The sequence below is a fragment of the Dermacentor silvarum genome, chromosome 1, assembly GCF_013339745.2.
Source record: "Dermacentor silvarum isolate Dsil-2018 chromosome 1, BIME_Dsil_1.4, whole genome shotgun sequence".
Lineage (NCBI taxonomy): Eukaryota > Metazoa > Arthropoda > Arachnida > Ixodida > Ixodidae > Dermacentor > Dermacentor silvarum.
Window position 1 is genome coordinate 119,899,261 of NC_051154.1, and position 16,615 is coordinate 119,915,875.

The 16,615-nt window shown below is 43.6% G+C and overlaps 1 protein-coding gene across 4 annotated transcripts in view; it reads right to left on the minus strand.

Annotated features, from left to right (window-relative positions):
* Nucleotides 1-1,114: 1,114 nt before the first annotated feature.
* LOC119435926 (heat shock factor protein-like) overlaps nt 1,115-16,615 on the minus strand; it is an 80,461-nt gene continuing 64,960 nt past the window's right edge. For 2 of the 4 annotated variants that reach the window (XM_049660895.1, XM_049660894.1), the window contains exons 9-12: nt 16,251-16,289; nt 9,037-9,076; nt 6,669-6,767; nt 1,115-2,057 (exon numbers count right to left, since the gene is read on the minus strand). In XM_049660895.1, the coding sequence (XP_049516852.1) occupies nt 1,753-2,057; nt 6,669-6,767; nt 9,037-9,076; nt 16,251-16,289 (483 nt within the window). In that variant the 3' untranslated portion in view covers nt 1,115-1,752. The remainder of the gene's footprint in view (nt 2,058-6,668; nt 6,768-9,036; nt 9,077-16,250; nt 16,290-16,615) is intronic. The other 2 variants (XM_037702627.2, XM_037702626.2) reach the window with 1 other exon arrangement.

Below are 16,615 nucleotides of genomic sequence, written 5' to 3' on the forward strand. Positions count from 1 at the left end.
CGTCGTCACGCCTTCTACCTCCTCCCACAGGATGAAGTGGCCCAATAGCTTTGGCCACTAGGTATGGGCTCGCCGTCGTGATGCCGCGCACCTTCGCCGCATCACCAGCGTTGCACGACTCTCCCGTCTCGCTTGCACCCCTCCGAAACGAGTCTCCTGCGCCAATGGCCGTACAGAAGCGATGGTGGCCATTCACAGTCTACTCGAGTTTTGGAGAGGTGGAAGAGAGGCACGTGCGAGGCTGGCGTGCGTGGCGGCTTGCATTTTATTTAGAGCGCAGCATAGGTGCCCGTTCCTGCGGCGAGCATCGGCGTTGTCCCTCATAACCGAGCGAACGCGGGAGATGAAAGACGGTGATATCGAATAGAGCACGAGGAGGAAAGGGAAGGAGGAGGGCATGGTGAAAGTGTGAAAAGAAAAGCGGAGGTCTGTTCTGCAGCGGCTGCTGTGAATCGTGCCCACGTGCTACCAGTCACGCCACACTTCGCTCTGTTTGCAACGTGCTGCACGAGACGGAATGTCCACGGCAGCCAATATATAGTGAAAACACGTATAGAACTGCGCTCAAATTTTGCATTTGGGAGTATCTTAATCGTCGGTGATTTTTTTTCTAATCCAGAAGAACGCTGCTCATTGTTATATCCAAAATATTCTTAGGACCGGTATTTTATAAGTGAATTCTTCTTTCTGGGGTTTTACATGCCAAAACCAGTTCTGATTATGAGGCACGCACGCCATAGTAGAGGGCTCTGGGTTAATTTTGACGACCTGGGGTTCTTTCACGTGCACTACAACGCAAGCACACAGGCGCTTTTTTTTTTTTTTTTTTCATTTCGCCTCCATAGAATTGCGGCTGCCGCAGCAGGGATTCAAATGAACAATATCACCAGATCACTCCATAGAATTGCGGCTGCCGCAGCCGGGATTCAAATGAACAATATCACCAGATCACTTTATGCCACGGTTATATTTCAAAAGCTACGTACTCACTGCACACAAGTTGTTGACATTGCTTTCAACTGAGTGCTAGTACAAGTACTCGAAAGTCTTGCCAGTATGCAGCTAGAGAATTCACAGCCCTAGCTATAACCAAAAGTATATGCAAAGAAGCAAAAACATGGTCAACAGAAAAACTTTATTCTAAACGTGTGGTTTTCCACTACAATGGTGTACAATGTGCACAAGCAGCTGAAAATATTACAGAATAATATAGAAGCAATTGAAATGCTTTTCAATTCTTCTTTTGGCCAACACTGCCACTCAGTGTCGATTTTGCAATATATTTGACACGTGCGAATCTTGATTAGCCAAGATGTCACACGCAAAAAAAATAAAATAAAATAATAATAATGAACAGTACAGTTTAAACAAATAGAGGGGAATGGGGGGGGGGGGGGGGCTGAAAAGGCAAGCCATCACAAAAGGTTAAAACAAGAAGGTGCTGAGAAATCTCACTTGTTGATAGTTATAGGTGTATAGTTAATAAATACACAATTTTCAACATGGGGAACACATTGTGCATAAAAACATGTTACTCAATACCTGTAAAATGTGTGCAGGTATTACACGTAAAGGTACTACTAACAGGAGCTGGTAATAACAGGAGGCAATGATACCGAATACTTGAGGCAGTTGGTATCCTATGCTCACAAAGACCAATGTAATGTGAAAAACTGGGTAAGGGTGTTAACGAGACCGGGTTCAACACAAATTTACTTCACTAGTTACTTTCCCTTTCAATATTAGCCTATTTCATTTTTTGCTATTTCCACGGCGCTTCTTGCTTGATGTACTTCCTTTCTTTCCAACTAACCGGGGCATAGTCTGCACCACTTTAGTGCTGTCTGGTTGCGATGGCGATGCAGAACGCAAGCTTGGACTCTTCTCAGAAGCAACCAAGGTGGCAGGCCTGCCGATTGATTCACCATTAGCTGGCATAGATGAGCTGCTTGGGAGTTCATCGTCAGACAAAAGAAGCTCATTAACAGGCTGAAATGAGGAGTCGTCTTCAATGCCCAGGTCAAGGAGGCTTGGTGTGTACTGTACCACCTCGTTGCCTGCATTTGAGCAACAAGGTTCAAAAACACAGAAAGGCATGCAAACCAGAAAAACACGTGTAAACCTGCCAACTATACAGTGATGGAAAAATACAACTGAAGCCCAGAAATGCTTTGCAGAAGACATTCATCAATGACGAAAACATTGGCCACAATCCACGGCACCGAAGCCAGCTTTTCAGTCAGCCAGAAAATCCAAGGTAGCGGATGTGTCTCGGAAAAGGGGTCTCTGTGCCAACAGTCCTACAATGTTGCTAAAGGCTCCATGTTCTACAGTTTTTGAAGCCAGTTGTTGTGGTGTGTGGCAATAGATTTCTGCCTCTGGCATACTTTAATGAGAAGCAACGTTCGAAAGATAAAACATGTACGCCTTTGGACAAAGTACAAGCTCTTGGGTTGCTCCTATACATGCAGCAACATGCCACTGGTCCCCGACAAAGGCAGTGGAATGAGCATTCTGTTTGGCACATCTCACTAGTTAATAGTGGACAGATCAACCACATGTGCTAAGCTGTGATCAATGATACAGAAGATTGGCCGTACCTGGATTAGTCAACAATTGACAGGTGTATTGATGATGTCAATGGTTCCTACTACTAGTTCTCACCCTGTGAAAAGGTGAGAACTAGTACTACTAGTTCTCACCCTGAACCCTTGGGCTTGGTGGAAAAACACAAACTGCGAATAGCATATGCTGCTGTGAACATCTCAGCCAAATTTTGCAGTCATGCACGGCACGTGGATCTTGCAAGCGAAGCACAAAGTCACCCTTCTCTCAAACGCTCTCTTTTCAACAGAAGCCTGGTCCTCACTCTTTTCTGGATGCTTTATTTCATAATATAGCAGATTCCCATATACAGCTGCTATTGGCCAATACAGCTGAAATCAATCAAGAGTGTTTGGATCAGTGCGCTTCTTCCTAATGTTACTCTGTAGATTTATAAACAGTTTAATAAACAGGCTGAAGTAAGCGAAAATCTGCCTTTCAAATTTCAATAATAATTACGTACTTCCGGAAGGAGCCAACTATCGGCCGCGGCTGCGCGCATAAGAATTAAACTTTGGCCATCCTGCTTATCAGTCTCATAGCCGTCGGGTCACGCTAATTTCGACTAGCCTCGAACCACACAGAACTTTAGGTCAGACCACATGCACGCTTGCCAGCGCACCTCACTCCACCCACTCCTGGTTAGATTTGGTTGGTTCACTCCTGGTGGCCTTTATTTCGCTTTGTATTGAGCTATTGATGGTGCTTCAAAATGAGCAAGTTGGATGTGGCTACTATCCATCGGTCAAGCTGGTGCAAGACAAAGCCCTTTCGTGCACAAAGCAAACGCTGCAGTTACATGTAGAGGCGGTCTGCTAAGTAGCCTAGATACCGCTGGGTGCCAGGACAAGTCCACTGGCTGAGTGCACTGCGGCTCCCCGAGGACAACTGTGTTAGGCGCATCGTAGGCACCAAAATGGGAATTAGTAACGTCTACGTGAACATCCAAAATAATATTTCAACTGTGCGCCTCATTGACATTCAGTTGAGGGCACACCCCGCTCCGCCGTAAGCTTCACAGTGCAAACATTGAAGAAGGAGCGGAAGCACCGCGAACGGTATAATAACTCCGCTTCTGCTGAATGCATTGAAGAAGTTTTTGTGGCAAAGTATTTAGAAAATAGTCTAATTTACCTTCAAATGCATTTTTTAAAGTTTTTGTGGCAAAGTATTTCGTAAATAGTCTAATTTAACTTCGAATGCATTTATCGACTTCGATAAAAAGTGGTTCAAGGCACTGTTAACCCTTTGAAGGTTTTCTGTCCCGCAAAGTCTTTGCCGTACGGGTACGGTTTCGATCCTCCGTTTGAAATTTCGCGCCATAATGACGATTCATGCTCACCGAGAGGTGCTGCCACCTTTTAGGACTTACAAGAAGCGTTTGACATTTGTGCTACCTTCTTGTGGAGATAAACAGAACTGATTTCTAGTTTCAGCGCGTGCGTTGCACAGACTGCGGCAACACCCCTTTCGCGGTTTCGGTTTCGCCGCGTGATCGCAACGGAGGCGCGCGAAACGTGATTTTTCTCTTTGTCGGCACTCCCTTGAAGGGGCGGCGGAAGTTGATTTCTACCTTTATTGGCGCTGCTCTTAGCTTGTTTATCACCGTCGCTCACGAGGTACTCTCGCTCTCTGCAGCAACGCGCTTTCGGTTCTACCGCGTGATCGCAACGGAGGCGTGCGAAACGTGAGTTTTCTCTCTGTCGGCACTCTCTTGCAGGGGCGGCGGAAGTTGATTTCTACCTTGATTGGCGCTGTCTTAGCTTGTTTATCAGCGCCGATCACGAGGTATTCTCGCTCTCTCTGCAGCCACGCGCTTACGCGGTTTCGGTTCCGCCGAATGATCGCAACGGAGGCGCGCGAAACGTGAGTTATCTCTTTGTCGGCACTCTCTTGCAGATGCGGCGGAAGCTGATTTCTACCTTGATTGGCGCTGCTCTTAGCTTGTTTATCACTGCCGCTCACGAGGTATTCTCGCTCTCTTTGTTTACTGAGTTTCCGTGGAGTTCTTCAGATGCACGGCAAAGCGGCCACTTCACAGAGAGGGTGCCTCAGACCTCTGCCCAAGGCAGCCGCACGCAGAGAAGATGTCATGTGTGTGCCAACACAACTTGTCGCCCCAAGAGAACAGACACGCGTTTTTGGTGTGCAGACTGCTATAAGGCGCTGTGCGTAGAACCGTGTTTCAAGGAATACCACACTCTGAAATATTATTGAACATTTGGAGTTCTGAGTGATGCCAACATCAAAATACTGTTTCCAATTTTTTTGCACTATTTATTCCCGACTTTATACATTTTGTACATTCAATATCGGCAATAAAGTAATTTGACCATCTGGGAAAGTTTTTTTCAAAAAATTCGGCTTTCAAAGGGTTAAGATCCAGCTTCTGCAGGCAAACCGGGCTGTGGTGCCGACAAACAATGTGGTAATATGGCTCCTATTTCTGCACTTCATCATTACATGTGTAGACATAGCTTCTCAGTACTGGAAACCCACTAGGTCCTTTTGCACTATTTTTCTGTCCAGCTACACCTTGTACTCACTTGTCCGTGCAAAAAATTGGCATTTTTGCTTGTAAGTGATGAACACCCAGACCCTATTCCTAAACAGCTGGAAAAAGGAAGTCATAGAAGGAGTGCAGTGTATTCCCAAAATTCTAGATGGACAGCACAAGGTACTATAAGCAGTAAGCTATATGTACCATGCTCTAGAAGGAGACAATGGGATAATAAAGAGTGCCAAGGCCCTACTCCTCGAAAGTTTGAAATGAAAATCATAGAAGCAGTGCACTGTATTTCCAAAATTCTAGGACACAACAGAAAAATAGGCAAGATTAAAGCAGAACAGTTAAAGAAGATAAAGAGGACACGGATAACAAAAAAACAAAAAAAAACTTTTGTGATGTGTGAAGGACTCCTGCTCAACATATCCTACACTTCACAGAGCCATGCTGCATTTGGAATACGTTTTGAACTACAGTCAAACCTCGTTATAACAAAGTAAGTGAAATTCCTCTTGAAATCGCGATAGAGATTCACAGTGCAGTACATGCAATAATAGATATAACTAAGTGAATGTGACTCCCCGTTTTTTATAACAAGGTACTGCTGCAGTTGCATTAAAAGATAATAAAAATCATTTGGTGTGTGCTTGAGGAACTCAGCCACTTTATATGATTATGGAGTCGGGAGCATCTAATAAAGAACAAAAAAAAGCAATACAGAAATTATTGTGTTTGTAGCCCTCGAAGAGTGAATGGCTACACCTCAGGCTGATGCTAGATGAGTCCTGATCCTTGTGCGGCTTTGTCCTGGAAACCAGCTTAATCTGGTGACTAAAGTGTCAAAACCCTTTTGCCTTCCATTATGATTTAGAGTCATATTGTCAACCATTATCAGTGAACCATATCCTTGCAGTTTTATTACGCACCCTGCCTTGACCTCGACTCCACAGTACGTAGTAAATAAAATAACTTTTAGGCAAAACACCATCATTGATACTCCTGAAAACATGTTTAATTGCTACAGCTTTATATATAAACTTCCTGGAGTTACAAAACAACAAATGTAAGTGCCTCTGAGCTTTCACCATGATAGCTCAGTGGCTAGGGCATTTGGTGCTTAAGCACAAGACAACAGGCTAGATTCCCAGCCATGAAGGCTGCATTCTATGGAGGGAAAATGAAAAAAAACGTTTGTGTTGAGGTTCTGGTACACATGAAAAAAACCTTAGGTTGTCAAAATTATCAAGCTATCCAACTATCTCATCCATGGTGTCCATGTGTACCTTTAAGATACGACAAAACCACTCATTCCTTCCATATAAGGTCCAGCTAGATTTTAAAAAAATTTTTGGCTTCTGTAGCTTCGTTTACATGTATATGATAAAAGCGTATCATATTAATTTATTGTATCGCATGTACTCATATGCCACCGTTTACTGTGCATCTTCCTATCCACCATCCTAACGCCACCTAGTGTCATATTTGAAAGTTTGATAAGCTTCCCTCACTTCCGATAAGCTTGCTTTTGATGCCTCATTGTGAAATGCACCGAAAGTACCTACAGGGTGTCCACTACATTCCATCAGGTTCTCCTTCATTTGTCTGCGTTGGTACGATTGGCCAGCGGGGGTGGCGAACTTTGAGCCACTTCGATTGCCTGCGATGAATCGCTCCGTTAAGCTGAAAATACGTCCCACGGGAAGGACCAGTGGAGACACCATGGCGAGACACGTTTCAACGAATACGTGGTTGCTGGACGTCACCTAGCCGCCGACTACAACGCTGGAACCAAGGAACACCTGGAAAAGTGCACTCTACGCCGTTTCGTTACAGCCGCTGCTGACTACCCAAGCCGACCGCCAGACGAACCAGCTAATTGCTGGGCCATTCCAAGAGCCCAGACGCGTCAACTGATACAAGCGTGAACCTTCCTATCAACAAATGCCTCCTCCTTTCTCTGGGGCAGTGAGCCAGGTGCTAGCCATGTGTGCCCCAGGGTACTTCGACTGAGTTCAGGGAACAAAGGCACCGGATTGATTATGCACACACTCGCCCTCAAGGCGGAGCCTTTGGAGACTTTGGAAGCTCTGGTTGGAGGAAGGTGTAACCACAGATTTCCCTGGCCTAGGGATCTAGGGAGGACAAAAGGCGTTTTAGGGGAATTTTCAGCTCATCTGGACTGCTCTCCCAGACAGATGTAGCGAGTGCTCTCCCAGAAAGATGTAGTAGCTCCATCATGTAGCTCATGCTACGAGAATGATGTACTGTGCTCCGTACTCCAGCAAGTGCGTGTATCCCCTTGTTCCGTAAATAACTTTGCCTATCCTACGATGTAAATAAATCCCTTGTTCCGTTTCCCCTACCTCTCGACCTCGTACTCCATCACGAAAGAAACAACCCTCGTCAATTCTGCTCAGACGATGGCATGGGCACGCTTGGCCTCCATGTGACGCCCCGGTAGCATAGGCCAGCTACCCGTTACGAGACGCACTGGTGGCGTAGGCTAGAAAGCGACCCTCAGTTGATGCAAGACTCGGAGACCACGACCCTCAAATCCGACAGCATGGACAAATTTAGGCGATGTTTATTTTGCAGAAATGTACCATACTGTATCAGAATATTAAAATTTCCCAGTGCGTCCACAACTGTTGTGATGCCATAGTGGTATCCGAGCGCGGACGTCTCGGTGTCCATCTCCGCAAATTGGACCTGGCTACGTCAATGCCGTGAATCAAGTAACTCACCAATGTTATTGTAATTTATTATTGACAAAGAAGACACTGTTTCAACACACGTCATGTACTCACAAGTGAAAAGAAATAGCATGCGGCCTGCTTCGTAAGCCGCCATGTTTGTTTTGATGGCCTGCAGTGCGGCAGCAGCCGCCGCTGGTACTTTGGCTGGTTGTCATTCCTCAGCGAATGGGTTTCCATAATTCCTGATACGATAAACTTCAGTTTACGCGGGCTGCTGAAATGCGCATTCTCTTTCTGAAACTACCTCTGCTTGGTGCATTTGATGCGATCTGCTTTCCTAGCGAATTACCTCGTTTACATAAGATGCGATACGCTTGGAAGTTAATACAATATGCTTTTGTCACATTCATGTAAACGCAGCTTGTCTTCTTCTTCTTTCTGGGGTTTTACGTGCCAAAACCAGTTCTGATTATGAGGCACGCCGTAGTGGAGGGCTCCGGATTAATTTTGACCACCTGGGGTTCTTTAACGTGCACTACAACGCAAGCACACGGGCGTTTTTGCATTTCGCCTCCATCGAAATGCGGCCGCCGGGGCCGGGATTCGATCCCGCGACCTCGTGCTCAGCAGCGCAACGCCTTAGCTGACTGAGCCACCCCGGCGGGTTAAACGCAGCTTGTAATAACGAATTTGTCATTCGAAGCAATAACAGAGCTTTTGGAAGCGAGAAAATGACAAAGTTAGAAAATCCGAGTCGCACCACCTATTTTGGACTATCATACCTCTCTCGTGACGTCGGCACTGGCTGATTCACAGAGGGAGGTCACGTGGGGATTACGTCAAATTGTCCATTGATACAAATTGAGGGCATCAGCTAGACCTTCGGGGACAATTTTCTACGCAAAAGTGATACATTGGCATACAGAAAATTATGATAGAGTTCTAGTTGAATAATTTATTAACCTAACTCGACACAACATTTTCATTTAGTGCCTTTCCCAGTGTAGCTTGACATAACATTGTGGATAGCTCCCAAGTATAATCTCTAGAAGCTCTACAATTTCTAAGCTTCCATAAGCCTGGTACCCTGTGGCCAATAAGGTGCAACCATGCTTTATGGTGAAAGCAGCAACCAGCAAGGTTACAAAGTGCATCTTAATCCTCTTCACTACACATTCGATGCTGACATCAAGAAAATATGCAATAAACAGAGACAGTAGACGAACTTACCTATAGTGTCTGAAATAGACCTGTTTTCAGTAGCCAATTCCTGCAATGCAGACAGCACAATTTCATATACTTAGTTGTTTACCTTTCAAGCAGAACGCAGTCAACACACATTTAAACAGAAATATTGCCTTGCTGTTGCGGATATCGAAAAGTATAGAAGTGCCACTCATCCTTCAAACAAACAAACAAAGTGCACATATTATGCTCCCAGAGTAAAACATGTAGAAAACATCAGTGCTACATGATGAGAGACGAATGCAACAGAAACCAGTAAACTTGGAGTATAACTGGCAGCTCTATAGCTAAGGGGACATTTTATCGAGGATAAAGTTTAAAGAAAGACAGTATTCATGACATTTCTCTTTATTAGCCACAAAAAGATCTCATTTCAAGGTGTCTTTCAGTATAGTCCTTCGATGGACAGTAATATAATGATAAAAAACAACATTTTCCACAATTCACGTAGCAGACCACAGCAGCAAGCAACATCATAAAAATCTAGCTATTAAGCACCCAGACAAATTGGGTGTAAAATATATATATATTATATATATACAAGGTGTGGCAATGCATCTGCAAACAAAAATGGGACGCTGCCTGTCACTCAGCGGAAACAAGAAAACTCGCATCTGTGGTTGTTCCTGCTGTACAGATCTGGTTCTTTTCTTACAGGTAGGTAGGTGTATATCCCATTTTAGGTTAAATAGTATTACCATTTTCTATAAACTTTTTTTGAAGTTCCTGCCCTGAACAGATTAATGAGGTCATGCTACTGTGTCAATTATATCATGACAACTGGCTTTGACATTTCCATGTGCAAAATTTTTAGGTTACTGTAATTCCTCACTGTAGTACTAAAAGCTGTACTGCTACCATTACTACCACCTCTGCCGGGCACTTTTAAATCAACTTATAAAGGAGACCGAGAGAACCGGACAAGTGTGCTTGAAATATTCTAAAATAAATCATGCTGACGGAACTCTCCACTTGTATACTGTATGACAGTAGCACTCACAGTATCGGACATCGAGCTTGCTCATGCAGAATACACATGCCTTTCCTTTCTCGACATTATCTAGAATAAGCATCAGCAGAGCACAAGATAGGGCCTTGCAGATTTATAGACTGTGCAGAATAACTCGAGCGGCCTTTTATTTAAAAGTATTAACTTTTATTTAAAAATTAGATTACGGGGTACAAAGGGCATAAAAAGAGTGACATATTACTTCTGAGAAACTGAAAAGGATAAACAAGTTATCCAGAGTTATAAGCGACACAATGCATATGCTTTAAGTATCAATTCTAGATAGAAATTAGCTGTAACAGTGTTTCTTTGCTAAGAATATGGACTAAAAAAGCGTCCTGAATATACCTCAACCAAGAAAACCTGTTAAAAAGCAGTTCGTTTCATAGGTTTCATTATTAATTTGATGCTCATATGTCCCCTTGTAACCACTGAAGTGGAGCACCTATTGCATAACTTTCCGAAGACTGCACGAAGTTGTTATAAAACCAGGAAGTGAACCATTATATGTGCAAAATCTGCCCTACATGATAGTCTGCATTGCATAGCCAAGTCCAAATATTTCTGAGACACAGATAACAACTAAGATATCTAAGAACAGATGACAAACAGCTTAATAGTTCAGTAAATCATAACAAAAAGTTTACTGATACAACTGCTAAATAAATCCTCGGCCAGTCTAACGTTCCATGATTACAAAGGACTACAGCTTAATCACACTGAGAGCCTAGAAACAGAAGCTTCCAGTGACAGAATTGTGGCAGTGTATGCACATCTATCAGACTGTCTCAGGTATGTTCAGTGCCCACTGTCACCTACCTATGACAGACAGTGCATGGCACACAAGAGCGAGTACCATGTACACAAAAATACACTTCTAAAGTCCATCCCGTAGACACCTGTATTTTGGTGTGATGCTCCAGCAGGCAACTTTCTAAAATGGCTATACGTGCTATGCGTCTATTGCATCTGAAACCATAAATTGTGTTCCCCCTACCCCAAAAACTTTTATTTTAAGGTTTGGGCAAGGACTCTTATGCAATAGAAAATTTTTTACTCTCTTGTCCTGATATCTGCTTAAAAAGATGCAAGAAAGGTGTTAAGACTGCAGTTTCAACGTACTAAATTCTAGCCGCTCAAGTGAACGCAGAGCAGAGTTTTGTGCATTGCAATAATGCCGTCATTGACACCTTCTGCACTCAAGGAGGATTGTGAAAATAGAAATCCCCAGATAATTGAGCTAAAAAAAAGAAAAAGTAGAGAAAAGCTTTAAGAAAAATAAAGATACATTTTATTGTATTTTAACTCTGCTATCAGAAAGGTAATATATAATTTCATATTGGTTTGACCTTGTGGTTTAGCGCAAAGATGCATCTAATTGAAATTCTGTAATGGTCATGAATATTGTACTTGCTGAACTCGAAGCCCTACTGACGTATGATGGATCATGTGCAGCAACATGTGAAGCAAGAATGCATTAACTTTCTACCGCAGGCACTCCAGATGCTCTATCCTGAACCAAGGTGTCTAGCAAATAAATCTTTCAAAAATCCCCTGGCGTTTCTAGATTTTCCCTGACATTTGAAGTGAACATTCCTCGACTGAAAAACATCAGAAGACATTTTTTGAAAGAGTTCGCTGAAACACCCTGTATATCTGTTCCGACCATTTCTTTCAACACAGAAAGAATAGAAATACAAATGAACTAGACGCTCCGTTCAGTAATAGACGATCCCAAAGTTTTTAATTATTTGCCGTGTCAGAAAAGTTGAGATTTGTCCATGCCACAAGACATGTTCGCTAATATGCAGCCGTGGTTCTGCAGTCAAAGTGCTCCCATTAACAACACCAGGAGTTTAAAAAAAAAAAAAGTGTTGTCTAGCCATGAACACTATTTTAGTATATCTTCTTCAGTTGGATATGTAGTTAGCGCTGTGGTCTAGCAAAAGCCGGACCAATCAACATGTGTTCATTTTTGTTGACGACGGCAGAGACCGCCGTGTGAGCAGCACTTCGAATTGCAACGCTCGCGTGTCTTGAACACCTGAATATTATCTGGTATTGCTTGATTTTGTCACTGCCTCTCTCACTTGAAAATACTGCTAAGACTTCACTGAACACCACTGATCCAGAGCAGCAGGCATATCACAGAAATTGCTCATTCCTGTCCTGTCAGTTCATCTTTCCTATCTTTCGCAACATAACAGCATCCGCTGTAGCACAAATGCCACAGTGCCACATTCCCTGCCTTGCTAAATTCTGCTAATTTTTTTTGCAAGATGCCCTAGGAGCCACAGCAGTACTTCAATAAAGAAAATATAAGTACAAAACAATAATTTCTTTGTTGTCTTTCTGTTCAACACACAATCCAGCAGCCAGCTGTTGTGACTTTTTGATAGACCTTAACACATAAGAGGACGCTCAGCAGCTCATATCTAAATACATGGGAATGGAGAAATCGTTTTCCCGGAAACCACTCCACTGATTTTGATGAAAGTTGTGGTATTTAAAAAAAAAAGAAGTTATGATATGGTCACTTGAAGCAGCGATTTTTTAAATTAGGCCGTCCATTTTTCTTAAAACATTCTTGAAATTTGAAATTTTGACAAAATTAAAGTGTCAAGTTTACAACTTCGTAACTCAGTCATGAAAAACAATATCACAATCCTCTAAACTTAACCTAATAATACATATAAACCGGACAAAATTGATGTATTATACACCGCTCTAATATGTAGCACTAGTTTATGAGTAGCATTTTGGAAGAACCCTCATAAACATTTAACCATTTCACGTAAGCTGTAAATTATTACAGTGTAGACCGCTTATAACGTAAGTCGCCGGAGTCGCGAATATCCGCACTATAACCAAAGCAACAATTTTCAAGGCCCGCACATATGCAAAACATGTGCACCGAGCCGTCACGCGTATGCGACAGTCGAAGAATGCAGCTAGAACGTTTGCATTCAATGTACAGTCGAATCTCGTTAATTCGAACCAAATCACGCGGCAGCGCCTCCGACCGGCATTGCTCCGGCACCGCCATAGAGTAAAAGCTTAGAAGAGACCCCTCAATGTCGCGCGCGAACAAAAAAAAGGAAATTTGACCCTCTCTCAAATGGCAAGGTCGCGGATTCTGCGTTGCGCCGGAACATACGTGTACGTGCCGACGTCTCAGCCACGCTACCGTAGCCACTCGTAAATAATGGCAGTGAACCCTTCTTCCTCCTTTATGCTTCCTCTACTTTCTAGTCACGTGTTGACCTTGCACGCTGCGGCTACGGCGAAGCGGGAAGCAGCGGCGCTGTTCCAGGCCGCCCAACGAAACTGCCCACGCCGGCAAACGCCCGCTTCCCGATAACGGCACAAAACGACACTTCGGGGAGCTGGCACCGGGCCGGCCGGAGGGCGAGCACGGTGACAGTCGAAAGTGAGGGAGCTACGAGGGAGGGCAAGGGGAGCAACCGAAGCGGCGGAGTTGCCGAGGCGAAATCCGCTTCACCGTCGCCCTCCTCCCTCACATTTCACGGTCTCCGCGTGCGCCCTTCGCCGTGCTGTGCTGGCACCGCCCGCTCCCTGAAGTTTCGTTTACTGCCGTTATCGTGAAGCGCGCGTTGGCCGGCGTTGGCAGTTTCGTGGCCCTCGCTCGCTATGCGCACTGTGATATTTCACGACTCGCACTCAAGATTCTGGTTTCAGCCTCACTGGCTGTTCGTTCGCACCATGTGCCCTTCTCCTCCACTTCGTCTCTCTTTTTTCCTCGAGCAGTCCTTGGGGCGTCCGTTTGAGGGGAGCGTTCGCAGTCTCCGTTGACTTCCGTACTCCCAGGCAGCCGCACTGTAACCGGTATTTTGTTTCCCGCAACTGCACTATAAGCGATACGTGTATACATGGAGTGCTATGGGAAAATTAACGGGAGTCTTGAAAAGACCGCACTATATCCGGTCCTGCACTATAAGCGGTTACGTTATAAGTGGTCTATACTGCATATCAAATTTGTCTGCTTTAGATTTTCTATCAGATGCAGTTGACAGAACAGCGATATCTGTTTTTGGTGAAGAGTTACGGATTTTTAACCTTTCTGGGCGTTTTTATTACTGTTTTTTTAACCTCATTTATGAGAATTTGCTAAAATAATTACAGTTAAGCCTCGATATACCGAAATCGGTAAAATCAGCAATTTGCTTCATTATATCAAAATTTCGTTTTATTGAAATTCAACCTTCTATGCAAATAAGTAAACTTTTCGATCGATTTGTATAACACGGAAAGGGGCCGCAGAATATTCCGAATTATCGGGCAATCGAAGAAAGCAAATTTGAATGAGAAAACAATTTATTTTCATGAATTTGGGAGGCGGCGATGAATGATATGGTTTCATGCCACGTTGACGATATCTTCACATTGGCGGTACGAATTAAACGAAGCCAGCCACGCTTTCACGTGCAATTTGCCCCCGTGGCAGACAGCGTCGCTTGCACTGGGATGACGCCGTAATGAAAAGTGCCGGCAGTGGGGAGCGAATGCTTCATCTGTTTCTCGCTCCAACGGTTTACCGAAACTCGACATTACCCAACCTCCAATACTAAACGCGCGGGAAAACAGCTTACATGATGCCACGCCGTCTCAGCACGCCCACTCGTTGTACATGTGGCAGATTACCTCTAAAGCAGGGTGCATGGCTGCTTATGCGCTCATTCGCGCTTACGGCTGTGCGCAGCCACAGCCGAGACGCGCGTCAACTTAGCCCTCACTCCGCTACGGCCCCTTGTGCGCACTTATTCTCGTCACCTCGAGCTCACTCCCCTCCCACTCTTTCCCTTTGCTCACACGGTAAGGAGACACTTGTGAGGACACCATCTTTCTTGTCTCACACTCACACGCTTTCACTCACACCTAAAGTACACAGTGCGCGGGCTGCGATAGGATATCTTATCGCACTTGGACTTTATAGGGAACAAGATGCGGCTCCATTTTGGTGGGTGCTCTTGTCACCCGGGCGCGGTTTAAGAATTGCGTTTTCAAGCAGCCGCTTGAATTTCTATCACATGACCATATGCGCCCACGGAAGTTTCCATTTATTTTCTTGGCATTCCTTTGAGCGGCAGTGAAATTTTGTTATATTGAAATCGCGTACACACTTCATTATATTGAGGTTCTAAATACGTGGTGTTCTATGTACAAGAGGTTATGAAAAGTTGAATACTTCGTTATATCGAGGTTTAACTGTATATGCCCTAGATTAAAATTATATTGTCATGGTCACTAGAATTTAACTCTCAAATGCAACAAATTTCATTCAAATGGGTCCAGTGGTTGTCTCATGAAAACATTTCAGCATTTTACATGTATTTGAATAGGCAGCATCACAGTTGGTCTTGAGCTAAAGCTTCCTTTTAAGGGGAACGCACCTTCTGTCTATGTATGTTATGAAAAGTATTGCGAACAGTTTATTTTTTCATTATACCGTCACAATGTGCACTGCTGAAAAGACTCTGCAAGCGATTAAAAAAGCCTCGGTGCATTCCACATTCCGTACACATTCCCTCTACGTGCGCCAACGCTGCCGGGGTACTACAACTACCAATGTGCACCCCGGTTTATCAGATGCATACAGGCACATGGCCGAAAATATTTTTGAAAAAAGGCACTCCAGGTCAAATCCAGTAAACTGGCTGGAAGGGCACCACCAAACACTAGAAATCCGTATTTGGCAGCAAATTTCAGGCCAAAGATCATAATAGTTCAAAATAAAACTGAAAGAACCCCGAAACGACACCTTGAAAAAATATGAAGTTCATAAAGCTGTGTGCAAGTTTAAGCACAGCACTTCACACTGTGAAGACAACAGCCACATGCGTTGCACAATGCTCCCAGTGCGGTTCACCATTTCTAAAATTTGCCCACACATGGAGCAGCATGTACTTGTCAAACTAGGACAAAATCAGCTTGATGAATGAACTCCATTTTGATGTCGCAGCAAGGTATATATGGAGCCTTAGCTTGCATGATAGTATCATGAGCTTGTTTCTTTTTTTTTCCACAGCACTGTTACAAGGTCTCTAAGACGAAACGTTTCCTCAGTAAAATAAACACATTTATATATATAGTGTGCCACATGGGCAAACTTTAAAAATGATGAACTGAACAAAATAGATCATTCATTACTAAAACATATAACAAAACTTACCCCCAAACAAGACGTCAATGGATCTTCAGGAGAAAACAACTGAAAAAAAAAATAATAATAATTATATATAATGCTATATGTGAATACGAGAATGCATTTCCTACGTTGCATATACCAGCTGTCCAAACTAAATGTCTCCAAGAGTTAAAATATAACGGAGGGCTTTCTGCAAACAGCGTCTATTGTATGTTGATGGGCACTGTTCATGATAATTATCAGTATAATTTTCATCTTGCACAAATAATTATTTATTGAAGTTTATTTAGCTAGTTTTTAATCAATTACTTAATAAGATGTAAATGTAAAAATAGCAGAGGATGTCAACACATGACTTCATCAAATATGAGCCTACCAGTTTGTTGCAC